At 43.6% G+C, this 24,338-nt stretch overlaps 5 protein-coding genes across 13 annotated transcripts in view; 3 read left to right on the top strand and 2 right to left on the bottom strand.

The window, feature by feature from the left end:
• The first annotated feature begins 529 nt into the window (after positions 1 to 529).
• LOC147040265 (achaete-scute homolog 3-like) lies at positions 530 to 1,179 on the top strand. The gene is given in 2 exon segments (XM_085902880.1): positions 530 to 980; positions 1,136 to 1,179. Coding segments are annotated over 2 exon segments (495 nt in total).
• Positions 1,180 to 1,739: 560 nt separating this feature from the next.
• Positions 1,740 to 11,299, bottom strand: LOC147040263 (suppressor APC domain-containing protein 1). Of its 4 annotated transcripts, XM_085902015.1 has the most exons (6): positions 8,855 to 11,299; positions 8,639 to 8,737; positions 3,283 to 3,404; positions 2,413 to 2,583; positions 2,208 to 2,354; positions 1,740 to 2,135 (listed from the first exon to the last, which is right to left on the bottom strand). In XM_085902015.1, the coding sequence occupies exons 3-6, from the start codon at positions 3,373 to 3,375 to the stop codon at positions 2,055 to 2,057; spliced, it is 492 nt and encodes a 163-aa protein (XP_085758141.1). In that variant the 5' UTR covers positions 3,376 to 3,404; positions 8,639 to 8,737; positions 8,855 to 11,299; the 3' UTR covers positions 1,740 to 2,054. The 4 variants fall into 4 exon arrangements, with proteins under 4 accessions (XP_085758141.1, XP_085758143.1, XP_085758144.1 ...); XM_085902017.1 differs by lacking the exon at positions 8,855 to 11,299 and having other exon boundaries at positions 8,639 to 8,819; XM_085902018.1 differs by lacking the exons at positions 8,639 to 8,737; positions 8,855 to 11,299 and adding an exon at positions 3,885 to 5,281.
• cdkn1d (cyclin-dependent kinase inhibitor 1D) lies at positions 6,258 to 11,265 on the top strand. Of its 2 annotated transcripts, none has more exons than XM_085902012.1 (3): positions 6,258 to 6,473; positions 6,810 to 6,903; positions 8,882 to 11,265. In XM_085902012.1, exons 2-3 carry the CDS (start codon positions 6,878 to 6,880, stop codon positions 9,489 to 9,491), a joined length of 636 nt encoding a protein of 211 aa, XP_085758138.1. In that variant the 5' UTR covers positions 6,258 to 6,473; positions 6,810 to 6,877; the 3' UTR covers positions 9,492 to 11,265. The 2 variants fall into 2 exon arrangements, with proteins under 2 accessions (XP_085758138.1, XP_085758139.1); XM_085902013.1 differs by lacking the exon at positions 6,258 to 6,473 and having other exon boundaries at positions 6,725 to 6,903; positions 8,882 to 9,348; positions 9,433 to 11,265.
• A 156-nt stretch (positions 11,300 to 11,455) lies between the features above and the next one.
• Positions 11,456 to 24,338, bottom strand: part of slc37a3 (solute carrier family 37 member 3) — a 28,097-nt gene continuing 15,214 nt past the window's right edge. For 2 of the 5 annotated variants that reach the window (XM_085902007.1, XM_085902008.1), the window contains 15 exons: positions 20,993 to 21,258; positions 19,964 to 20,121; positions 14,976 to 15,201; positions 14,352 to 14,466; positions 14,180 to 14,272; positions 14,018 to 14,101; positions 13,798 to 13,943; positions 13,622 to 13,718; positions 13,470 to 13,554; positions 13,218 to 13,402; positions 12,983 to 13,124; positions 12,806 to 12,907; positions 12,511 to 12,710; positions 12,386 to 12,451; positions 11,456 to 12,303 (listed from right to left, as the gene is read on the bottom strand). In XM_085902007.1, coding sequence (XP_085758133.1) covers positions 12,211 to 12,303; positions 12,386 to 12,451; positions 12,511 to 12,710; positions 12,806 to 12,907; positions 12,983 to 13,124; positions 13,218 to 13,402; positions 13,470 to 13,554; positions 13,622 to 13,718; positions 13,798 to 13,943; positions 14,018 to 14,101; positions 14,180 to 14,272; positions 14,352 to 14,466; positions 14,976 to 15,052 — 1,485 coding nt within the window. In that variant the 5' untranslated portion in view covers positions 15,053 to 15,201; positions 19,964 to 20,121; positions 20,993 to 21,258 and the 3' untranslated portion in view covers positions 11,456 to 12,210. Of the gene's footprint in view, positions 12,304 to 12,385; positions 12,452 to 12,510; positions 12,711 to 12,805; positions 12,908 to 12,982; positions 13,125 to 13,217; positions 13,403 to 13,469; positions 13,555 to 13,621; positions 13,719 to 13,797; positions 13,944 to 14,017; positions 14,102 to 14,179; positions 14,273 to 14,351; positions 14,467 to 14,975; positions 15,809 to 15,846; positions 15,920 to 19,963; positions 20,122 to 20,992; positions 21,259 to 24,338 lie in introns of those variants that run through there. The other 3 variants (XM_085902009.1, XM_085902010.1, XM_085902011.1) reach the window with 3 other exon arrangements.
• Positions 16,299 to 21,936, top strand: LOC147040262 (DENN domain-containing protein 2A-like). Its single transcript, XM_085902006.1, has 18 exons — positions 16,299 to 16,468; positions 17,113 to 17,686; positions 17,942 to 18,015; positions 18,075 to 18,430; positions 18,489 to 18,582; positions 18,665 to 18,715; positions 18,780 to 18,970; positions 19,038 to 19,147; positions 19,475 to 19,544; positions 19,826 to 19,903; positions 19,969 to 20,109; positions 20,186 to 20,334; positions 20,410 to 20,587; positions 20,655 to 20,696; positions 20,758 to 20,860; positions 21,008 to 21,265; positions 21,351 to 21,437; positions 21,542 to 21,936. The coding sequence occupies exons 2-18, from the start codon at positions 17,160 to 17,162 to the stop codon at positions 21,571 to 21,573; spliced, it is 2,541 nt and encodes an 846-aa protein (XP_085758132.1). The 5' UTR covers positions 16,299 to 16,468; positions 17,113 to 17,159; the 3' UTR covers positions 21,574 to 21,936.

Genomic DNA, 24,338 nt, shown 5'->3' with positions numbered 1-24,338 from the left:
TTTGCAAAGCAGGCCCTGACTTTTAATATACTAACTTATAAATAAATAACCCTAACCTTTTTTTTTTTATATATATAGGATAACTGACCAAAATGATCCCAGTAAAGTTTAGTGATGGTGAGATTTGCCTTGCACTTGCAAGTGACGTGCAAAAGCGTGACTCGTTTGCAAATCTCCTCCCCAAATCACACCCACCGCACAGCGTACCATCAGAAAAATAAAAATAAAAAGCTCCAATATTCTGTAACAAGTTGGCATACAAACTTGACTCCTCATCGAGAGGAGACTTTTGCAGTTTTATCCAATTGTTATTCTAAAGAAACTTGGGATGAGCATGACAAATAGGGTAAGTTATATTAACTTCATGCAAATAACAACATGCTTACAATTCTTGGATACTATTTTTTTATTTATTTTTTGGGATGACCTTACAGCGTTCCAGTTATATTAATTAAATGCAAATAAAATGCCTACAATTATGATCTACTAATTACATATTCTTTCAGGGATGAAAATGTCTTGTAATGAGATGACGGAGCATATTCCATATATTCCACCACTGGCGCTTCATTGCTTCTCGGTGGACATCACGGGTGCGCGCCACCACTTCAGTCTGCCATCCTTCCACCTGGAGCCAGCGTACCTCGAGCGCGTCCACCCCAGCTCCAAGTTCCCATACGGAGGTCTGCATTATTACTCGTGTCCGGGTCCGGTGAGCAGGTGTGAACATTCGCTGGAACCGGCGTTTATTCACAAGAGGAACGAGAGGGAGCGCCACCGGGTGCGCTGCGTCAACGAGGGTTACGCGCGCCTCCGGGAGCGCCTGCCCAAGGAGTTCGACGACAAGAGGCTAAGTAAGGTGGAGACGCTGCGAGCCGCCATTGACTATATCAAACATTTGCAGGGTCTTTTGGACCTGAACGTTGCTGGGATGTGACTGGAAGCTGGACACAAATGGCCAAAATGGACAACACTTTTCTGTATTGGGCCAATTGTAGTTCTCCAACTTTATTCCGAAGATAATGTTCAGTTTTGCGCCAGTATTTGTATTTACCTGATAGCATCATTAAAACTATAAGGATCATATTTCTATCAAAATTGAGCATGAACATATTTGGACTGATTTGAATTGCAGGTGTACCTAATGAAGAGTCTGGCCACTGTATATTACAAGCATGACAGGAAGTCATTTATCAAAGACCTCCAGATCTCTCCCCCCCGCTACGGACCTGCACGGAAGCGACTTAAGATTTGCGCTAAACCCACAAAATTGGAAGCAAAATAAAACCCGATATTGACATTGTACATAGAGGATTTGATCAGACCCGCACGGGGTGCATTTGAGCTGAACCGTGAGGCGTGACACGTCCAAAACAAAGTTTGTGAAGTGGAGCTGGTAAATCGACAAGTGCTGGTACCCGGGCCTTGATGGTTCAGTTGCAGTTTGAAGGCAGAAAGCATGAAGCTCCTTAAATGAAAGCCACCTCCATAATGGATGTTTTTCTTTTGGACGCACACGGGTTGATTTTAATCTGCTTACTTGCAGGAAGTGAGCAAAAAAAAAAGTGCTCACTAGGGCGTGACGGAGAGGTTAGACCTTTATATTCCTGTACAATTTCGTATGATATCACAAAATAGATTCTTCAAAACTGTCCAGTCGTCACATTTTTTATTCAAAAGAAATGCTAAAGACAAAATAACATGGTCAAAATGGTTTTAGACTCACCTCAAGTGGAGTTTTTGTTATGATGTGACCAAGTACAAAAAAAAGAGTGAGAGGAGGGGCTCGAAATTCCCGTAGACTCGCCTGATGACCGTGTTAGATAAATTTTATCGGCAAAACTAAGATCAGCACGGGACCACCGAGCCGGCTCGGCGTGTCGAGGCAGAGAGCCCGCCCGCATGCGCCCAACGCAAATAAGGATGCTACTTAATACGTGTCTGAAATTTGAAAATTTGAACTCAAATAATTGTCCAAATTCCTTCCCTTGACTGTACAATATTTTAATAACTTAAACATATTTTTACAAATGAAGCCAGGGGCACCTGACAGGTTAAACTTCATGAAGTTGTTCAATGAGTGCTTCTTTTTCCATCTCTAACATGGAGATTTGGCGATTCTTGTGACTCACTTCCTGTAAAAAAAAAATAAAAATAGTCAGACAATGTCACCATTTGAAGTCTTTTTTTTTTTTTTTAGTCCTGACCTGTGTGAGTAGGGTGTGTTGCCACCGGAGGGCGCTCTCTGCTGCAGCGCCATCATTGTTGGTGCCGGTGTCAAAGGGCTCAGCCATGACAGAAGCCAGAGATGCGTTCACCTGCTGCATACGTGACCTCAGCTGACAGGAAGTGACCTGTGGAGACATCAGAGGTGGGCGACAAGTCACATGACCCGACCTAAAACTTTGGTACCTTTGCTAGACCTTCTCGAGGGGAGTTGACCCGACTCTTGCCGTCGGCGTCGGCCTGCCGGGCCTTGTTCTTTTCTAGTTGATGGTGGTACCAGAGTCGAGCCTGGTCCAGAATCTCCAGACCACAGTACAGGATGTCTTTTTCCTTTTCTAGATCCTTGAGATGCCTGATCTGTAAATACAGAGCAGTTGGTGCCACATCTGTATTTATATTACGTACATATTCAGGAGTCAAGTTGGATTTTTTTATTTTTTTTGTAGCTCAGTGACAATATGTTTCCACTTGGTTGTTATTCTCAGCCTTAAACAGGAAGCTGACGTTGTCACAGCCAAAAGACAAAATGGAATAATAAAAATAGAAATATGTTATTTAAAAAAAAAATAGGACTTTTTAAATTCTGTTATGACTGAGAAATTTGTTTTTAAATCAATATACCTTTTAAATGTAATGGTTAATATAATGGTTGCAAGACAAATTTAAAGGATTATTTCAAATATTGTTAAGGATATTTTTATTTTTCTTAAAACATCACCAACCTTATATAAACAGCCAGAATCTAAGCAGAAGAACAAAAAGGTGTGGTGGCAAAGTGCTTTTGTTCTTTCTGCATGCGGAGCACACCCCCCTTTTCAGGTATATTGTGTCAGCGCTTAACGGCATTCGTACACGCCTGCATTTGCTTGAGCTGTTTCCGAGGAGTTTGACATTTTTGTCAAATAAAGACTTTTGCTTTGAAAGTCACTTTGGATTCAAAGTTTTCATCCTTGAACACAATGCGGCATACTTTTGTCTCTTGTTGTTTACGTGCGTCATTTACTACGAGATGATAACCGACAAAAAATATTTGGTCAATTTGGACATGTGACTCACCCACAAGTAGAAGCGAAGTGCGTCCAGACTGCTCCTGAGCGGGATGAGGACCACCGTGTAGGAGCAAGAAGCGGCTGGGGGACGGCAGGCCATGGACGGCAATAGCTGCTACAAACTCCTGGCTGATAGAGTACGACAAAAAAAAAAAAAAAGGGATGGGTGGAAACAAAAGAGAAAAAAAGAGAAGCAATAGCAGCAGGCAGGCAGGAACAGACAGCATGGTGCCCCTGGGGCGAGCCCATGAAACATTCCACACGTCCCCACCATCGCCCCCAATCGGACAAAATGCTCACATCAACATGCTGGAGAGGGAATTTAATTTATGGATTAAAAAAGCGCTGTGTATTTTTTGTTATTTTTGCGACGTGTATTTATTTACGAGACTAACAAACTGGCTCAGTGGAAAAGTGCTGTTTTCCAAAGCTGTTGTTATCATATTTCACCAGAGGAGGGTGCTGTAGTTCCAAAGATTAGGCAGTATTTTCAGCGCGTGTATTTACACCTTCAGCGCACCGATTAAAATGAACTATATGAATAAAACGTAAACGATTAAATTAAATCGTCAAATAAAATTCTAGATTAAAAATGCCAGAATAACTTACTTTGTCACAAATAACCATACGATGCGGTCATTTTGCTGTCATATCTGCACTGCTTATCCTGTCGGGCTTCCGTAGCAACTTTCTTAAATGGAATGTTGATTGCTAAGGGGAACATTTGCTAGTTTCAATATACCATATTAAAAAGTATAAATATTTGGTGCCTTGTAGTTTTTCTTTATTTCCATTATTTTTCTAAAAATATTTACGCCACTCAGTGAACTCAGATCTTGACCACTAGATGGCATTGTTTCCTATTCTTAAGATGTTTAATATAAAAATGCAGTTTTTTTTTGGACAACTCTGTCCAACATATGCAAGACTTTATTTGTCTTTTAATAGTAATGGAAGCTGTTTATGAATCAATTCATATTTTTTGATCAAGTAACAATATTCATATTAATGTTACCTACCTAATAGTAGGTATTGTATCAGAGAAATTACTCCTTTTAAAAAATAAAAAAGTTCACAAAATGTAAAACGTGGGTTCAGTATTTTGTGGAAGTGTATGAGTCCCTTTTTGGTGTGCTCTTATCTTCCTCACTTCACTTGTAGATGATGATGATTTTCCACCGTGGGCCCCACTAAAAGAGGAAGCTGACCACATTGCCACACATGAATTTGCACCTGTAAGCTACTCTCATTTTCATTTTAAAATCTGGTTCAATAAATACACACTGGAGTCACCCCCGACATCCTTTTACAGACTCTCCCGGCCAACTAGTCAGCTTTGCGGCGAAGAAAGGGCCCCCTTATTACTTCCTGTCTCACACATGGTTACACGCAAACACACACTTTCCAAAACCGCCGACGTTTTCTAGGAACTGCGACACGAGAAGGCGGGAAAGGAGCCGGGGCACACCCTCGTTCTGAGAGGCCCACTTCAGCTTAGAGGAATCTGGTTCAAATATGTCGTCCCACAGTCAACAAGCTCCTCGCTGAAGCAGCTTTGAACATCTTTTACGGATTTACATTTTAGTCGGGTACTTTTGACCCGCTGGCTGGTGCTTATTCAAAAAGTCTGGAGGTGGATCGCGACATGCCCCCGAATACCAAGGTTTATTAAAAGTTCCAAGGATGCAGAGTCTGTGGAATACTTCACCCCGGAGGTCGGATTTAGACTCTGACGTGAGCACACGCTATCATGCTGGTGCACATGCCAGTGCTACAGTAGACAGCTGGGCCCAGATGTGAACGAGATGTTTGCCAGATGGAGGAGATAAGGGCAAAAACGTATCAGCTTGAAACACAACAACGTTTTCACCTGAACAGACATTTTGCTACAGAAGCTATTTTTACAGTCCCACAAAGTGCTAGTGATGTTTGAAATTGCCCCACAATCATCATCCACTTTGCTATTTTTAAACTTCTGCATTAGGAAGTTCCTCGGAATCGTGCCACCGAAGTCAGAGGCCCCCACCCCCCCCCTCCCTCTCAGACACTTACGCCGGGACGAAAAGAAAGGATCAATTTATGGGGGAGATTGTTTGTAGTGTACCACTTCTCCGTTTTGGTTCTGCAATCGAATAACGAAAAGGATGTGGAAGGCCCCAAACGGCACCAGTGAGGCAACAATTTCCACTCCTTGGTTATTATTCCCTGTATGATTCCCTTTTTAAAATGATATTTTTACATTTTGTCGTCTTCATCGGGGTCAGCTAACTAATCGAAAAGGACACACGTGTGGTCCCCGATAAATCTACTGCAAATCTCTTCCCACTGTGACACTTGAATGGCAAAAAGATGAAGTGCTTTCCTCCCATTCACATTGTCGCACGGGACTGTTTTTCCGAGCGAGCTAATTTATTCAAGGGGTGAGAACTGCAGAAGGACAACAATGGCTTCAAATACTGCATAGTCAAGTGTAGCGCGCTCAGTCCCCTGGATTAGGAAATACGCAAGGGGTGGGAAAGGGGGCCCGAGAAAACAAGGAGAGGATTAGGATCTCAATGTAGCTGACTGTAAATACCAGGTCAGAGTGCCGGTAAACACTTTGTGAGCTCATGCAAACCCAGAGGCCTCATTTTCGAGCCACAGCCTCTCAAATATGACAGAGTATAAAAGGGACCACTTGGGAAACAGATTAGTGGGCTATTAGGGAATTGGGTCAGCATCGCTAACTATTATTCAGCAGCATGAGAGAGCTCCATTGGCACAGGTCTCAGGTTCTGGAAGGGTTGCTTCGTTTTGGGGAAGAAAAAAAAAAAAATCCATCATCAAATGGAGTGGGGGCTTCAAGATTGCTGCTCGCAATAAGCTGTCAAGTGAGCCACCTTGAAATTCAACCATAGCATGACCACGCCCCGTCCTCCCCTTTTTCGTCCCTCAACATTCCATTGGAGTGACATAAGTCGTCCTATAGCCATGCCAGTCACGTGGAAACAGAGGCCACTCGACAAAAAACAGTTTTTGCGCTGGTAAAATAAACGTAAGTGGAGGGCGTCGGCATTTCTAAAAGTTGACTCCGACTTGTAAGCCAACACCTGTGTCACGCTGGATAAGAGGTCAAGTGACACAACGAGGAAAGTCGAGACTTTGGGGAAAGTCTCCATTTTCATTGCAATCAAATGATCCATTAAAGCCTAAAGTCAAGTAAGTCATAGTCAAACATTTTCAAGGACGTTTTGCTAAACATGAGCGACTTTGTGAAGTGTTCCATCCAGCACAATTTACCAATGCATCCCAAAATGTTTATTTTCCTTTGCATACATAAAATACAGCATACAGTAGTGGCTATACATTCTGCAAAAGGAGTGCAAAAAAAAAAGTGTGCTCACGTTGCACTGCAACGTGACTAGAGGAGGTGGGCGCGGCTCCAGAAAACAAAAAAAACGTAATGCAAGGCCAACACGAGAATGTGTGTCACATTTTGCGGGAGCAGGGAAATGGCAACCCCTGCCAAGTTTCTTTGACCTACTTTCCGTGCAGGACTCAATGTAGCACAAGAGGAGGCACAGAGAGCACGGAACAACACGTCCAGAATTGCGCGCGCAAAAATGACCTTTTGGAACATGTCTACAGGGTAAGAAAACTTTTGAGAATACTTTTGTGCATATCATTTACAAATATCTCGAGTTGTAGTTATCAATTTTAACCTTTATTTAAATTTCTTAACTTTTTTTTTTTCCATTTTTGTCATTGTTGCGTTTAATTGCATTACGGTCATTTTAGCGTTGTTGAATCTAAGTCATACAATGTATGTTTTTAGTCCAACCACGTGATTAGATTCTCACGTGGGACGGCCCCCACCATAGCGACAGCCCTCCCCATCACGCCCGAGTCCCAGTCCATAACAAACAAGTGGTAGAGATAAGGGGACGGGAGCAAGCTTTCTCCGCGGATTGTTCAGTCGGACTTTCAACGTGACACTGTTTTCTCCGAGCTTGTCACGAACACATCTTATTCTTCTCGCGCTGTGTATTTTTGGTGCGTTTTTTTAAAAAAAAGAAAAAAAAACCGTCGGAATTTTTGACCGTGTCAAACTTCTATGGTAAGTTTTTAAAGTTTTCTTCCAATTATGTTGCACAAAATCTAGTTTTGTTTGGATGTGGGTGCGTGTTTCACGTTGTTTCGTGCGTTTGGTTGAAACTTTGACAAATTGCGGTTGTTTGTGTGTCGCATCTCATTGACCTACATCCTCTTGGCAAATCAAGTGCGTCATCTACTACTACGAGTACATCCGAATTTAATTTTAGGAGATTTTTTTTCAGCGTGAAATATTTGTTTTCAAATGCTGTCGTTGATATTTCCGCTATTTTGTGCGAAAAAAAAAACGGGACAACTTGGGCCAAGTGCGCACGTACTTGTACTATAATCTGATCTGCATGACGCAAACAACTTTCTCTCCAGGCACAAATTCCAACCGTGCATTTTGGATGTTGGTTTAACAATAGCAAAAAAATCAAGTGATTGGATTTGTTCAATTGTGCGGTGATTTCAAGCAATGCATTTTCAGTTTGACGTGCAACGTGCACTCACTGTACTTTTCTTCTTACTGTACTTTCCGAGTAGCACCAAACTCCACCCCCTTCTTTTTTTCGTCTTGGTTTCCTAACCAAAGACTTTCGGCGACTAAATCAACGCGACAAGGCTTTTTTTTTTTGGTGTGGGCTAAATTATGACTAAGCAGACCAACTGCTGTCGTATGTGTTGTAATTATTTTTTAACATGCAGGCAGACAGACCTAATTAAAACACCCCAGGAGTCATAATCTGAATAATCTGACCCCTCCCTCCCTTTACCCCCTAATTAATCCGAGATGACTACATTAGATGCAAATTTAATTTAGGATTATGCTGCAATTAGTAGTTGTGACAGATGATCTCACAATACAAAGAGTTTTTTGTCTCATTATTATTAGTGCTATATGGAATGTAATGGATCCAATTCTACATTTTCTTTGCCATACTTTAAGCCCCGCCCCCATAGACGGCGTACATAATAAAGTGTCTGGCGACTGTATAGATAACCTTATCTGCTCAAGCGTACGTTTGAAGGCTTCAATTTCTCCTGATAAAAGCTACACAGAGATTGTGTGTCAAATGTCAACTTTTCCAAGTTGTAGGTAAAACGGGAGATCATGACCTCTGAACCCAACAGCAGCACGCTAATTAATTTTGGTCAGAGAGCAGCATTCCTCATGGGTTTACCATATGTGCAACCACTCACCTTTAGTGGAACACCTTTAGCCTACAGACTCCAGAGCAGGTTGCGACGTTATGCTAGTCAACAGATTTATGTGGTGGTCGTGTACCTACCAGTTGCTGTTCACATAAAGTGGTCCAGGTGTACAGGTCTGATGCAACACAACTAATACAGTAGTGCTTCTCAAATTGGGGTCCTCAGATCTGTTGTTTCTGCAAAATAATTAGAAAAAAAAATGATTAAGTTGCATTAGTTTTACTTCCAAATACAACTTGAATAAAAAAGCCTGCAAAGTATAAAAAGGTCACGTCTCAGTCACAAGCACTCACCTTTGACACGCGTTTGTCATCCGACAGGAACATGGCAATGGAAACGCCATCAACGTCAACGACCCAGTCCGAAATCTCACGCCTGGGTGGCGTGGAGGCCCTGAGGCTAAAGATGGGTCCGGTGAGGAGGAACCTCTTCGGTCCTGTGGACCACCAGCAACTGCGCGAAGACTTCGAGCGGCTGCTGTGCATGGGGATCGAGACGGCCAACAAGCGCTGGAACTACGACTTCCTTGAAGACACCCCGGGCACCGGATCCAACGTCCAGTGGGAGGAAGTGCGGTGCCAAGACGTGCCGGGCTTCTACCGCGGCTGTACGTTGAGGCCGGCGGTGCGATCGGGCAAGCCGGTGAGGCGGAGCTCAACTTCGTCGGGCGAGGGCTCCCCTACGTCCAGCAGTTCTTCGGGATCCGGGGACGAGTACCTGGAGGTGACCACCAGGGGGTACTACAGGCTGAAACGGCCAGAAAAACGCAGACAAGCCCCCATCACAGGTAAATCCGAAAATCCAAATCATGTAAAAAAAAAAAAAAAAAAGAATATCAGTCACCAACCTCTGCTTTGTTGTGTCACTCCAGATTTCTTCAAGGTGAAAAGGAGGCGGCTTCTACATTACAAGGGCTCATCCCGACAATAGGACCTCCTTACAAATATCAAATGAACATATGTAGCATATATATATATATTCTATATACTGTTTTCTTCAGCTTCTTCGCTATACTGTGAAATTATATTACGTGCACTCTTACGAACAACAACTCTTACGGTGAGCTCGCCTTCAGAAGTTTTCATTCGATGAGTCACCATTCCTGGCCCCATGTCGTCATTTTAAAAAAAAAAAAAAAATGGCAGCATGCTCATGATTCGCTCCAGGTTAGAGATCAACGGTGGAGACTTGATGTGGGTTCACTAATAATCCAATTATAATGACTATTTATTTATTATTCACGATGCTAGCTCGTCGTCAAAATAAGTTAAAAAAAACAAAGAAATATAACACGCAATGTGGTAAAATAAGATGTTTGTGGATTCGCGTGCCATTGCCCCCAAAATTGTGTGACTATGGCTCCACCGTTGCCACTAGGAAATGTAGATTAAACATCACAACGCTGTGCAAAAAAAGAAAAATCACACACTAACTACGCTTCTAACGTTATATTATTTGCGTAAAGGGGTATTTAACATCATTTATATTTTGGCAGCAGTATAGACAAACCTTATTTAGTTATTATTTCAATGCTTTTCAATAATGTAGCATTTTGGTTGGGGCCTGCCTCACTTTTCTTGGCGGCAGCTGACACCAGTTTGTAAACTTTGGGCAAAAAGTATTGAGACGGTTGAATGCAATGGCGTCTCAAGCATTTTTTATTCATATGGTGTATGATTGATTATATTAAAGGAACCTATAGGGTTAAAATAATGTCTCTGTTCTCAAAACTACACAATTCAGATTTGTGGTTTACAAAGCCATACTAGACTCATTACTACCTCATTTAGTAAAATATATCAAAAGTATAAAAATAAATAAACATTGCAACTCAGGTTGTTTGCATCTGTTGGGTCAGTTAAGAGAAATTGAGAGACTTTTTTTTGTTTTTGCTGTCAGTTTCACATCGGCTAAAAGAGTCAGCGAGGGGCTCGGAGGGGCCCGCGCTGCTTTTGTTGTCACTCACTTGGCCTTTTGAGTTGCTTTGACAGCCAAGTGGGGGAAGGGACGCTAGCATGTCTGAGAAAATGCTTTGGACCCCTCCGGAATCATGTTTTTTTTTTTTTTTAAATATGACAGTATCAAGACAAATCTCTCAAGTCTCTCAGTCTCTCTTTGCTGCACCAACAAAGTCAGTCACTGCAAAAATCATTGTCTTGCTTTGAAAAGGGTATATTTCAGAAAACGATTGTTTGACTTGTATCTACGCGTGTGTGTGACAAATATTGACAAGAAAAAAGTTAACTTATTTGGAGTTTATATTGTGTGTGTATTTAGAGTGATGAATATCCCTTCTATTTGTTGCTATTACTAATTGTGTCATTTCTGAGATCTTTGCACTACTCCAACATTGATGACAGAGAGATATTTTTGTATGGTAATCTTTAAAAATAATGATGAAAAAAATACAATTCTTCTTTGACTCTTAAGCTTTTTCACACTTTCCACACTGAGCGCAATTCTCTCATTGTTGTTCTAATTTATCTGTCACAGCTATATCAGTCTCTTTTTTTTGTATTCTGCATAAATGTATGATAATCATTTTTTTGTAATCACCTATAACAAAGATTGAAAACTACAGAATCGTATATTTGTATGGAGTTGTTGAAAAGATTCTGAATATTGCTGGGCTGTTTGTACACTGCTACCTTTGTCTGTGACTTCTTTACATGTGCTCAAATGAATAAAAACAATTTTCGATTTACGGAGTTGACGCATTGTGAGATTTTTTTTCGGCTTACAGCACCATTTAGTGGTTGGAAAGCGACACTGCAATTTGACCTAGTTTTGGTAACTTATTCACTACGATGAAAAATACTAAATATTGGTTGTTTTAATAGCGTGTAGATCTGTCAACTGTTCCAAACTATGAATACCAAGACGAGTCACATCAATTGCTTATAAATTCACTTTACTTTTCAATTGGATGAAGTGCTTTTTTATCAAGTGCATTTACAAGGACGTTGGCACACCGATAACTCATTGGTGCTTGATAAAGCCACACATTCATCATACAACCCTCATTTGTCCAACACAAAATGCTCTTTCACACATTTGAAATGAAAATATAAATAATGATAAAACATTCCTTGCCTGTTTTGACTTCTACTGCGGTTGTCTCGACGCCCCCCCCCGAGCAAGTCGTCTGGGGCACGATAGGTCGCGACCGCAAACCATTGCGCAGCTCATGCAAATGAGTTTCCGGCCGACTGAAAGTAAACTAGACTTAAATTGAAAGAGCATTAGGGTTAGTATAAGGAAATTGGAATGATTGTGTGTGTGTGTGGGTGAGGGGGGGGCAAACTACGGACCCAACGCCAACAGTCAAAGGACACTTTACCTGATTATAAGAAACTGAAACTGTCTATAGTGCATCATCCATTTCCACATGGGCACCCCGTGAACTGCATTATGTGTCAAAGTAACACCACAGTGCATTCTTTTTTTTTGAAAGAATATACAAACTGGGCTGCTGTCCGTCCAATTGTAAATGTTGCGGGCGAGGCAAAAGAAGAGGCGCGAATGTTCATGTCAGTCTTTTCGAAAGGACGCCATCCTCTGACGCTTGGAGCAGCAAACTCAACCCACAGACCCTGGTTTGTTTGTTTTTTTCTCCAGCTAGGTAGTGAGGAGGAGTTATAAACTGCCTTCAGAGCTGGTGATGGCGGGTTTGCCGCTCTCTCCACATGGCGCTTGCCTCCGTCACGATTAGGGGAGCAATGAAAACAATGCTGCCCCCCGTCTGTAACGTCAACAAAGCTTTTTGATTCCCCCCCCCGAAAAAAAATGTGAGGAATGTAAAATTAGCTCGAGGTTGGTCTTACCATGACGACGAAGAAGTAAAACACAGACACCCAACCCAACTTGCTCTCGATGAGAGACACCAGATACTGGAAAACGAGCTCCGTTAATAAATTGAATTCCATTCGCACGAGAGGGAAATACGCACCTGTCCCCCGGCAGCTCCGATACTTCCTGTGCCATCCACGATACCGGTGACTGTGGCGAGAGCTTCCCGACTGCCCCTGATGGCGTCCTGCCTGCCCAGGTCAGCAGAAATAGCCGAGCTGATCATGTTGGACGGACCGCCGATCAAGAAGCCGGTGATGGCCAGCAGGGCTGCGTTGGTTGTCTTGTCGGCGGACGAGTCTACAAAAATACAAGTTCTTGTATAAATTCTATTTCCTCGCTGGTGTTATGATGCTACGTTGCGTGCGGGGGGGAAAAAAAAAGTGAGGACTCACGGCTGTACCCCACCAGAGAAGCCATGGCGAACAAAAGACTCAAGGCCAAGACCGGGGAGCGCTTTCCCATGAAGTCCGTTATCAGACCTTGAACGGTTCCACCTGACATTATAAAAAAATAAATAAAAAAAATGTAAACAAGGTTTAACTCAACCGTCGTTAACCTATATCGCTCACCTATAATTCCTCCGACGTCATACCACATGGACAGCCGGTCGGCCTCGGCTTCCTTCCAGCCGTAGTTGTTGCTCAAGTAAAAAGGAAGCCAGAAGAAGAAGGAGTAGTTGACCAGCTTCAGGCACGCGTACGCCAGCGAATACTAAAGCGAGCACAAAAAAAAAAAAAAAGGTCACACTCGGGGGGGGGGGGGGGGGGGGGGGGGATTATAAACCAGGACGCGCCAGAAGCTCACCGGCAGAACTCCGGGCAAGCAGAAAGCTTGGAAGAAGCCCACGGCTTTCGGGGACCCTCGGTCACCACGCTGCACTGAGTGGCAGTTTCGGTCGTCCTCCGCCTCTTCCTCCTCGTCGCTCATCAGAGGCCTGTGGGTGTCAGTGTCGACTGGTCCGAGTCCCGCCTGGCAATCCGTACTCAGACCTGACTCGCGCAAATATTTTCCGTTGGCCACGGGAAGCGGAAGAGGACTCGACGGCGTCTTCCTCACCGATTTCACTTGGGGAGGTGAGCAGGCCGAAGAAGAGCACGACGCCTCCGGCAAACTGCACCACCGACGTCACCAGGAAGGCGTACTTGCGAAACACAACACCCTCAGCTCGTCTTTTGTTTTCAAAATACGGCTAACGGGCGTTTTCTTACCTCGTAGCCGTACTTGAGCACACTGGACGCCAGGAAGGCTCCCAGGATGTTGCCCACGGACGCGCATGCGCTCCAAAGACCAAACACGAAGCCACGCCTGAAAAACAAAAAAACGCTTCCTCGTGAGTGACTTTACAAGTCCGGCTGATAAATGATCGTCTTTGTGTCGCACGCACCCAGTCTTGCCGAACCAGTTGGCCATGACGGCGACAATACAAGGCCAGACGGTGGACTGGAGCAACCCGTTCAGCACCCACAGGCTGCAGTAGAGGTAGACGTTGTAGATGTGGAGCCACTCGGTCAAAGTACCGAATGCAAAGTTCTGGCAAAAAATCCGCCGTGAATAAAAGTACACGCCTTGAAAAATATTCACAAAGTGTTTATGTGTCAACTCACAACAGCAGCGGAGCCGCACAGGCCAAAGCAGAGGACGTAGCGCAGGTTCACCCTGTCGCCAATCACGCCACTTAGATACAAACCCTGCGTGGAGAAAATAAAAAAAAATAATAAAAAAATCAAATGAGGTGAGAAGCAGATCTGGATGTTAATCCGCCTCACCACAGCGTAGGAGAAAAGGAAGATGGAGTCCAGCGCTCCCAGGAAGAGTGTCGCCTGCTCTTCATTGGAAAACAGTTGGTTCTTCTCCCATGTCTGAAAGACAAACAAGCATTCAAAAATGAGCCATCAATTAGCATTTTTTTGTTAAACCATCTATAGAAAGAAGCCGTACCTCGCCAGGCGAGAAAGCGGGAGCGCTGCCATTTTGGGGAGAAGGTGTCCACTGGGCGGAGATGCTCACTTTCACATTGCTGAAGGTCTTCCTAGATGCATGCAGGAACACATAGCTGGGGCGGCGACACAAAAAAAGGGATTCATATTATTTGTTTGAGCTGAGCGGCGCGTTTGTTTACTTTTTTTTTTTTTTTTTTATCACACATGAATTGCGGGTAACATGACATTAGAGTCAGCGAGCGTCTAAAAACAGGAAACGGAGCAGGAAACCGACTCAGCATTTCTGATGAGCTTCGCCCCGATTAAACATTAACGCAACTAGCGAACAGTCAACAAAGGAAGACGCAGCAGGTCGATAAAAAAACACTTTCCATTTGAACTTGCGGGACAGGCAAATAAATTCAACATCTGCACCTACTAAGGACACTGAAATTCAATATATATGGTTCACACTATCCTGACAACATGTGGGCGGAGAACTTTTGACCCGCGTAAATATCGTACATAGCTTCACACCTTGTTTCGAAACGACATTCCGGATGTCCAAGCGCAAGCAAGTAACACACAAGACAGTCAATATTCAACACCAAAAGAGGTTTGGGTGGAAAATTCCCCAAATTACCTAAAGAAGGTAAGGAGGAAGGCGACCAGGTGATGATGGGTGTACTGTGACAGGTAGCCACAGCATGAGGGAGGCATCACAGGGGTGACCGCAAGGTGGAGGAGAATTTGGAGGTCGGTTCTGGGGGGGGGGATGAGGATCTTCAGGGTGGGTGCGAAAAAAAGAAAGGGGTTGATCTAAAAGGTCAGGCGGGACAAGCACATCACAGGGGCGAACGAGACAATGCCTGGAAAGAGGGAACTCAATGTTAAGTGTTGCACAAGAAGAAAAGATTTCACTTTCAATTAATTTTTTTATTTTTTATGACTGTGTCCAAGTTTAATTTACTTGTAATATAACGTCAAAACTTGGGAGAGGAAGTGAAAGCAATTGGAAAAAAAATAAAAAACTCACTTGTTCTGCAGGACTTAAATGAATTTAATTATCAGCTACAGATCATTTTTCAAGCAAGGTAGTCTGAACTTTCAACTCAATTTCACTGTGCACAGGAAATGACAGTAGTAAAATATGCTTGCATGTGGCATTTTGTACCTTGAACGCAGCACCACTCTCTTGCCAAATTCGCAATGTTTAATTGACGCTCTTTTCAAGAATGAGGGTTTCTTACACACAATGCCCTTGTTATGGATTTAAAGTTATATAATCGTACCGCCTCGTATGAATATGTTCTCGTTTTGTTGTTGTTGTTGTTGGGACAAATAAGAATTAATACACGTCGATCATGTTATGCCTCATTCACCATTTAATTGTTGCGACAGAGCCTCTATTTACACCACCAGCGTTTTTTCTTGGAAAACAGAAACAACCCGCAAGAAAAGAAAAAAAAAGAAAAACAATTTTGGATAAGAAAGAAACCAACGACGGCTCTTACCTCCCAGCTCGAGTTGCGGTATAAGCTAGCAGCTCGCTCTGGCCATAAACATCTGTTTACAGTGGGTGTAGCGTCATAGTGACGTCACTACGCGGGTTTACGCTTGACTGAGGAGCTACCGCCCTCTGCGGGCCAGGGGTCGAATTACATCACCAAGTCACAATAAATCTCAAAATTCGCACTGCAGAAGTGGTAAAAGTATTCACTCAGTATTCACACTACAATTAAGTCGAAGAACTCGTGCCCAAAAATGTGTAAATCTATAAAAACAAAGAATTTCAGTATAGGATGTTAAAAATATAAGCCTAATTTGTTATGTTTGCAAATACATGCCTATCAACTAATGTAAAAAAAACCAACAACAATATTTGAAATCAAATGGCTGAATGGGAAAAAGCTTATCAAGAATGTCACGTGTGCAACCTCCCCAGAGAAAGAGAGCGAGAGAGAGTTCAGGCTCTGTGTAGAGAGAGTAAATGAGAGACGAAGGATGTCGTGGAGCAAATGAATGGAGCGACATCGAAAAATCCTCTTGGATTGCAACTGTCCACAAATCACAGTGATGGATTCTTTTGATGGAGCATCCACTGCGCTGAGTCGTCTTGTCTTATTAAACCAGCAGGTAAGTCGAAAACCTATCATTGTGAATTGTGTGTGTTTTGCCTTAAAATATTAACAATAGTAAAGTCTACAATAAGGATGGCACCCTAAAAATAGAAAAATGTATCATTCCCATGGTAGTAAAAGAAAAACTGCATATTTAAGTCATTCAGTATAAGATCGGTGGCTGTGATTCGTGTCGGAAAATGCAGAAAAGAAGAACAAAAATGTGTATTTCCGAATTACGAACAATTAACGCCTCAATATGTCAAGCCAGAGCGTTTGGGAAATAAAAGCCACATTTGCTTTGCGGTCGCCAACGAATCCATTCAGGAGCACAACGTTTCTCTAATTAGGGTTTCCCATTTCCTCTGGTTTATTTATTAAAACATAATAGTTTGCTGAAACGGGCCAGGGTCCAACTATGTGTTTATTTTGCAAAGACCGAGGAGAGGAAAACACTCGGGGTTCATAGGCCTCCCAGGCTCCATTTTCCCACCGTTGCTGGATAGCGACGCTCTCAAGTGACTCATTGGGGAGTTCAGGACAACTCTTAGAAGTCTGTTAAGCGTTTTATCGGCAGAATATGGTCAATTTTATTTATAGAGCATGACTGTTCTGTTCAACTTTTGAGTATTTGATTTTCTTGTTTCCTAATGTGTTTAGATCAAATCGGGATAGTCATTGCAGTGAGAGAAGTGCCGAAGGTAACCATGGCTCACCGGAGGCCCCACTTGGACCATCCAAGCGATGGCAACAGTTTTCTGGTGGGCAACAAGCTCCCCGGCACCATCAAGGCCAAGATCTCTCTTTGGGAGGAAAAAGAACCTTCCAAGTCCTCCTCTGCGAACTTGAAGAGTCCAGAGCAGATTGAGCCGGAATATGTCACAAAAGACCAGTTAGACAAATTCCCCAAAACATTCAAACAAAGTAATGAAGATACCAAGGCGGTGTTTAGTCTTTTTAAGAAGCTGGACGCCATGGGTTCCAATCACGGGAAGACCCCGCCGGAGCTTGGGAACTACTTTAGCCCGCCGAACAAGGACAAACAAGCGCAGGGGAAGAGGAAAGACAATTTGTACGCCGAGTCGGGGTCCCCCCCTGTTAACCCCCTCCCCAAACCCAAGCGCACCTTCCAGCACCCCGCTACAAAAGGGCAACGCAACCTCCCTCCACTACCCAAAACTGCCTCGAGACCTTTACCTGGTGCTGACAGGGGACGACAAAACTACCACGACAGGTAAAACCGGTGTGAATTTAGTCTTCTTTTATCCACAAAAATTAACATTTGTTTCAATTTTTTTTTAAACTAAAAGCTGCGGTGTTCCGCAAGGGTCTATTATTGCCCCCTTGGAGTTCTCGGAATACTTCCAGGATATAGAAAATTCACTTCTATTTCTGGTTACCTTACTGAAATGTTTTATTCTGTGATGCGCCAATGTCATAAACCACATTGCAATTGTTCTTTATTAACGTTTAAGTTTCATTTCCACAGGAAAAGACTTGAGCGTGACATTCCGGCTTCACAAGACTTACTGAGTCTGGAGCATCACTATGAAGACATACTTGGTAACTCCACAATAAAACTGAAATGTGACCTATTTTGATTTCAATTTGTCTTCTCCCAGACAAAGAGAACCCATACGAGGATATCGAGTTAGAAAGCCAATGCTCCCAGCAGTCATCTTTACCTTCCTCTCCGGGCGCTGACACAAGCAAGGTTACAATATCTCATCGGATCTTAATCAATAGCGGGGGTCGTCCTGTCGTGGAGCGATGGTTTCCCACTGAGAGTCCTTCTCCCCAGGCATCAAGGCCCGGATTCTTCAGGCAGAATTCCGCCAGGAGTTTTAAGCTGTTGGACCTGCGTCGGGGTAACCAACAGAACAGCGGCGTGGTTTCCCCGTCCCAGCTCAGCCCCCCGTCAACCCCGACTGACACCTCCTCGGACCCCTACAGCCGGACCTACCGCGGGATTCCAACGGTAGGTTTGGTGAAATAATTGAATTAATTCTATTGGAATTTAAAAACTATTTTTCAAGGTGGTGCTGAGGATCAACAATATCTTCGAGGCTCGGATTGGGAAAAAACATCTACGGAGGATTTATCATTATGCTGAAACCAGTTCAGGGAGAGGTAATCACTTTTGGACTGTTCAGTTCTATTGAACTCTAAAAAACCGACAGATTTCTTTTGTCCATTCGGGTTTTGTTCACAGTAACGGACGAAAACAGCGATTCTGAGAGTGAATTTGAAGAGCGAGCTAAAGGTAGGGAACTTCTCTGAAGGGTTTTGCAAGTTTTTCCTTCATGGACTCTTTGGTTCCGACGCAGCCCACCAACAGAGGCTGGTCTCCGTTCAGTCCATACTGAGCCCCCCGAGCCAGAGCAACAATCCCAAAGCCAGAAACTTGGATAAAAATCACCACCGGCAGCTTTTAGAGTACTTCTTGGTTGTGTCGCTACAAAAGGCCAAAACGGGTGGCCATTATGTCCCTGAAGTAACACAGCAGTTCCCCCCAAAGGTCAGAAATGGTTTGATCCATATTTGATTGCAGCCTATAATGACATTTTGATGTTGTTTTGTTGCAGTTGGAACGAAACTTCAAATTCTTGAAGGAGACGGAGAATCAGCTCAAGGTTATTCCCAAATTTTGTTTCCCAGATATGAACGACTGGGAGCCGGCAGACAGCTACCCAAGGTGAGGTCATCAAACATTTTAATTCATCAATTTTGTGAAAAACAGCAAAGACAAAAACCTATGGTGTTCCACAAGGTTCTATCATTGACCCCTTCAAGTTCTCTGAATCCTTAATTTACTATCATTTTCAATGTTTACTTAATGTGTCCCTCACTTACATTAGTGATTTATTCAGAATTCAGAATATAGAACAAAGTGGTCCATACGTGACCCCTAGTTCACCCTTGGATTATACAGTCATTAGCAATGTCTATTTTTAAACTGTGCAGTCATAACATACCAATCACGACTCTATTTGTGTATTTAACACAACTCGTCCTCCCTTAGTGAGATGTTCTCCTTCGTATTGACTGGAGACGATGGGAGCAGAAGGTTCGGATACTGCCGCCGTTTACTGGTAAATAACAATCGTTTGAAAAAAAAATAAATAAAGAAGAGCTGCCAGCGAACAGGAAGCGAGCAAATACCGACCATCACGGCTGAATAAATAACTGTGCCAAAAATGCTGGCATGTCTGTGGGAAAACAGGAAGTGTGTGTCTGGGAAAGTGTGTACGGCATGTGTGCGTTTGCATGCATTGTGTCGAGCACTGAATCGCAACTATTGTGTCTTACTTGGTGAAGATTTGTTTGTGACATATATCTATATCGTTTTTGTTTATCTGTGTGTTGGTTTCAGCCTACTGGTCGAGGAAAACGTCTGCCGGAGGTCTACTGCATCGTCAGCCGTCTTGGCTGTTTTAAGCTGTTCTCAAAGGTCCCCCCCCCCCCCCTTCTATTTGTGTGTTGGATGCGGTGATGTGTGTGACCACTATACCGTAGGTGCTGGATGAGGTGGAAAGGCGAAGAGCTCTGTCTCCCGCTCTGGTGCAGCCGTTCATGAGAGCCATCATGGAGGCCCAGTTTCCAGCTCCGGGCAGGACCATCACAGTCAAGACTTTCCTTCCCGGCTCGGGCACGGAGGTATAATGTGGTCTGTTGACGAAAAGGAGTGACTTTAGATGGATTTTCTTATTTGTAATTTTTACGTCCCTGGTAGGTAATGGAACTGTGTCGACCCTCCGACTCGCATTTGGAGCACGTGGACTTTGAGTGTCTCTTTTCCTGCCTGAGTGTGCGGCTGCTTCTCAGGGTGTTTGCTTCTCTGCTTCTGGAACGCAGGGTCATCTTTACTGCTGATAAACTCAGGTTTGGGCACTTTCTATGGAGAGTATACTAATTCACCACTAGATGGCAGAAGATAGAATTGAACTGTATGTCCAGTACCCTGTCCGAGTGCTGCCATGCGGTAGTGGCGCTTCTCTACCCGTTCGTGTGGCAGCACACCTACATCCCCGTGCTCCCCTCTGCCATGTTGGACATCGTGTGCACCCCCACCCCTTTCATGGTGGGCCTGTTGTCCGGTTCCTTGCCTCAGCTCACAGAGCTCCCCCTTGAAGAGGTCAGCCAAGTTTTCACAAACCAAACAAATCAAATCCCTCAAATGATGCCGATTTGTCACTGCGCAGGTTCTGGTGGTGGATCTGGGGAAAAGTCGATTTCTAAAACAGGTGGGTTCTTGATGAAAAGTTGCATGCAAAGAGCCTGAAGTATTTTTGGCCTCTTTTTAAGATGGATGACGAAGACTCCATCCTGCCTTCAAAGCTTCAGTCCGCTCTGGAGAATGTTTTGGAGAGGAGAAGGGAGCTTGCTGGTGGAGTTGACACCATCAATGGTAAAAAATATTCTTGATGAGAATATTGTATTTAGAGAACATGAAGGGACCAACAGTAGAGCCTTGCGGAACACCACATTTCTTCTGTCTTTATATTATTGTTGGATAATTACTGAGATAGTAGCGACTCACTTTATCTTTTTTTAGACCACCTTAGCACCGTTGTGTCCGAGGCCTTTGTTCGCTTTTTCGTGGAGCTGGTAGGCCACTATCCCCTCTTCTTCTTCAACGAACGGGAGGGCGAGGTCTGCACCACGCCGTCGCTTCCTTGCTCTTTCCAGAGGGAGGCCTTCCGGAAGGCCGTCCCATCCAAGACCACGAGGCGCTTCCTGGAGGTCTTTATGGAGACGCAGATGTTCTGCTGGTTCATCCAGGAGAGGGAGCTTCACGGGCCTAGCCTGAGAGGTAATGATAGTGGGGTTTTTTCTTAATGGGATTTTGCAGTATATAATACAATGAACATAGATTCACTTTTTCAATGTCTCCTCAGGGCTTTTTGAAATGAGGGTGCATGAATATCTCGACACCATCCACGAGAGTGAACACCGCAGGGTTAATAGGTTTCTCAAAGGTTTAGGTGAGGATATTTACTATTTTTAGCTTCAGAGATGTCAATGCTGATGCTGAAGCACGGTTGTATCCGATCCAAGTCTAACGTGATTTTTTTTTTCTTTCCCACAGGAAATAGAATGAAATTTCTGTCTAAGAAATAAAGACCTAGGGAAGACTCAAAGCACTTCCCAAAAAATTAGACTGATAATATCCAGCTGCATCCACTAGGAGGCAGTAGTAAGGTTTTTGTGATTGGGTCCGAGCAGCACAGTTTAATGCCAACACTCACTGGTCCAAACTTTAGGTACACCTGCACCTTTCTGAGGAATGGCAGAAATAGTCCTGGGTCAATTTGACCCGGCTTAACTATCAAAAAGTGTCTGAAATGGGAAAAGTAATCCCAATAAACCTTGTTAATATGTAATTATTTTCTTTCCTGATATTTGTTTCCCGGAATGAGTAAAGACGCTCCTGGGTCAATTTGACCCACATCAAGTTTTCTTATCGAAATATGTCAAATGGGATTGGGGGGGGGGCATATTAAACTCTGTTTCAATGTGAAAATAAAGCCTTCTGATATATTTATTCTCAGCCACAGCAAAACTTTTCCTGAGTCAGAAACGCGGCTTGTTAAAAGGCAACCCAAAAAAAAAAAAAATGATGTGCTCATTCAGCATTCACGTGCCAAATGTACCCGATGACTGATCCACATGCCACACATCCACTAACCACACAACTGCTGTGTTTGTGTGGTAAAAGGCCCCGAGGCCTCGTAGTCACAAAGCGTCGGTGGCCGCAAACACTATTCTTGTCATGTGAGTCATGGGAATAAAACTGGCCACAAAGAGGAAAAGCACATCTTTTGTCGCCGTGAAAGCATAACACAGGTGCGGAGAAAAGAATCTAGTAGCGTATTGTGTCGGCCTGAGAAAGCCTCGGGGGGCCTGCTGTACCTCCGCATCCAACCGTCGCCCTGATGGACATATGTTGATGCATAAACACAAATGGGCTGCAAACTCAATGCACATGCAGATTAAATAGGTTAACGAACCAGGAAAAAAAAAGTCCCAGAGTATCAGAAAATTGTTCTATTTGAGAATACTGTATGTATTTAAGGAATACGAGGGGACCCATAATAGAACCTTGCGGAACACCACATTTTATATCTATAGTAAAATAGAGTAAATCTGTCAGTGGTTAAGAAATCATCATGCTCCATCTGCTCCCCCCAGGTGGGAAAGCGATGACGCCACAGGCCGATTTCGTCAAGAGGGCGCAGAGAGAGAGAGAAAGCGAGAGAGAGAACTGACAGCTGCTGACAGATTGCTCGCTCGGGTTCTGGTGGTGGTGGGGTTGAGGGCACTTGTGGCCAGGTGCCATAACTCAAAACGGTCCCAGACAGCTTTTCCGCTATACACCTGGGCTTCAGCTCAAACCGACGGTCGCGTTATTGCGGAGGTAATTATGGTTTAAATCAATTCCAGTCAGTGAGGGTTGACCCCCCCCCCACCCCGGAGCTTTGCAACTTCTCTGCAGAATATCCTGCTCCACACGTGTGTCACATGTTTTTTGCTCACTGAGCGGGAGAATGCTTATCTTCCTCTCGGGGGTGTTTATACCAGTTTTAGTGTCTCACAAAGTCAATAAAGGGAAATGTAAAAGTCGTCCAGGTCCTGAAGTCGCAAAGCATCACCCTCCCACTGCCACCGTTATGTTTGAGTGAATGTTTTTAATCAAATTGGCTTGCATAGAAAAGAAGTTCTGGACGCTCTTAGAACTGAGAGCAGAGTTCTGTCTGTCTTTTGAGTGTGATAAGAATCAGGAAGGGAGGGGAGGGGGTCAAACTTCGACAGCACTGTATGTAAAGCATCAAGCAAACTTCACAGCTCATTAAAAGTCAACCACCGACTTGACATGACTTCTCTCTAGAGATTTATTGACCTCATTTTCAAGTTTGAGAACCACATTTGAGGCTCCCCCGAGGTGGCCTTGTACTAATTACATGATTTATGGAGTACGGCGCGCTTTAGGGAAGGTGCGGTAACCCGGCGTCACTTGTCATCAGTCACAACGGAAAGTGGGTGTCATTTTCCTTCGTACTTTTTAAAACCTTCCGCCACGCCCATCAATCACACAACCTGAATGGACATTTGGGTCAATTACGCTAATATCCCTTGTGCAATATGAGATTTTGTGTATATTCTTCTCGGTTGCCTTGGAGTATTTTCATCAAATGATAAATTTCTCCTCTAAACTGAGTTTGAATTACTGTAAAAGCGAATGGCACACGCAAGCGGTGTATTTCAAAAACGTCACGCGTGGCTGCTTGTTGTTCTGGCTGCAGGTGCAACGTCCAGCTGCGTGCCTGAGTCATTTCCGATGGCCATCAAAGCCCATTTGGGAATGCTGGCAATTGTAATTCCTACAGAAATTGCCCGTGAATGCTCGAGGATACTTTTGCCCAAAATCAGGAAATGAATGGGAGGACTGAAGTGAAAGCTAATTAAAAAAGATTTAGCAATTCAAATTGTTTTTCTTTACACCCTTAATGACAAAGATCTTATTGGAGTACTTTTGACTATACCAGCAGTAATAGAAAACGTACGATTCTTCTTCATTTGCGCCACTGTCTTACACTGCCCCCTGGTGGCCAAGATGGGCAAGTGAGAAGAAGCAGCACAATGAATGAATACACAAACTATTGAATACTTTATATTTAAGTCAATTTTGTCGTTACTCTATATTTCTAGACGGTATAATATTAAAGACAGCTAATTTTAATGATGCCCTCCTTTCAAAAGTATAAAAAAAAAACTGAGACGGAATTTCCACACAAGGAGGATGATGAGTCCGGCTTGGGCCACACACGTGGATTTCGCAGACCTGATGAGGTTGCGTCACTCCGGACTCCCGACTGTCTCCTCGT

The sequence above is a fragment of the Syngnathus leptorhynchus genome, chromosome 21, assembly GCF_054491065.1.
Source record: "Syngnathus leptorhynchus isolate UIUO chromosome 21, UIUO_Slep, whole genome shotgun sequence".
NCBI lineage: Eukaryota > Metazoa > Chordata > Actinopteri > Syngnathiformes > Syngnathidae > Syngnathus > Syngnathus leptorhynchus.
The sequence above is the reverse complement of the archived record's forward strand: the minus strand, read 5'-3'. Positions and strand labels throughout refer to the sequence as shown.

Bases quoted from the DNA above. Each gene is read 5' to 3' on its own strand.
- cdkn1d (XM_085902012.1), top strand. From the start codon at position 6,878: ATGACCTTTTGGAACATGTCTACAGG. The intron at 6,904-8,881 runs GTAAGAAAACTT...GTCATCCGACAG, and splicing joins TTTTGGAACATGTCTACAGG to GAACATGGCAATGGAAACGC.
- LOC147040262 (XM_085902006.1), top strand. From the start codon at position 17,160: ATGGCTCACCGGAGGCCCCACTTGGACCATCCAAGCGATGGCAACAGT. The intron at 18,431-18,488 runs GTAGGTTTGGTG...CTATTTTTCAAG, and splicing joins CCTACCGCGGGATTCCAACG to GTGGTGCTGAGGATCAACAA. The intron at 20,335-20,409 runs GTTTGGGCACTT...CTGTATGTCCAG, and splicing joins TTTACTGCTGATAAACTCAG to TACCCTGTCCGAGTGCTGCC.
- LOC147040263 (XM_085902015.1), bottom strand. From the start codon at position 3,375: ATGGCCTGCCGTCCCCCAGCCGCTTCTTGCTCCTACACGGTGGTCCTC. The intron at 2,584-3,282 runs GTGAGTCACATG...CTGTATTTACAG, and splicing joins CACTTCGCTTCTACTTGTGG to ATCAGGCATCTCAAGGATCT. The intron at 2,355-2,412 runs GTACCAAAGTTT...ATGTCTCCACAG, and splicing joins CTCGAGAAGGTCTAGCAAAG to GTCACTTCCTGTCAGCTGAG.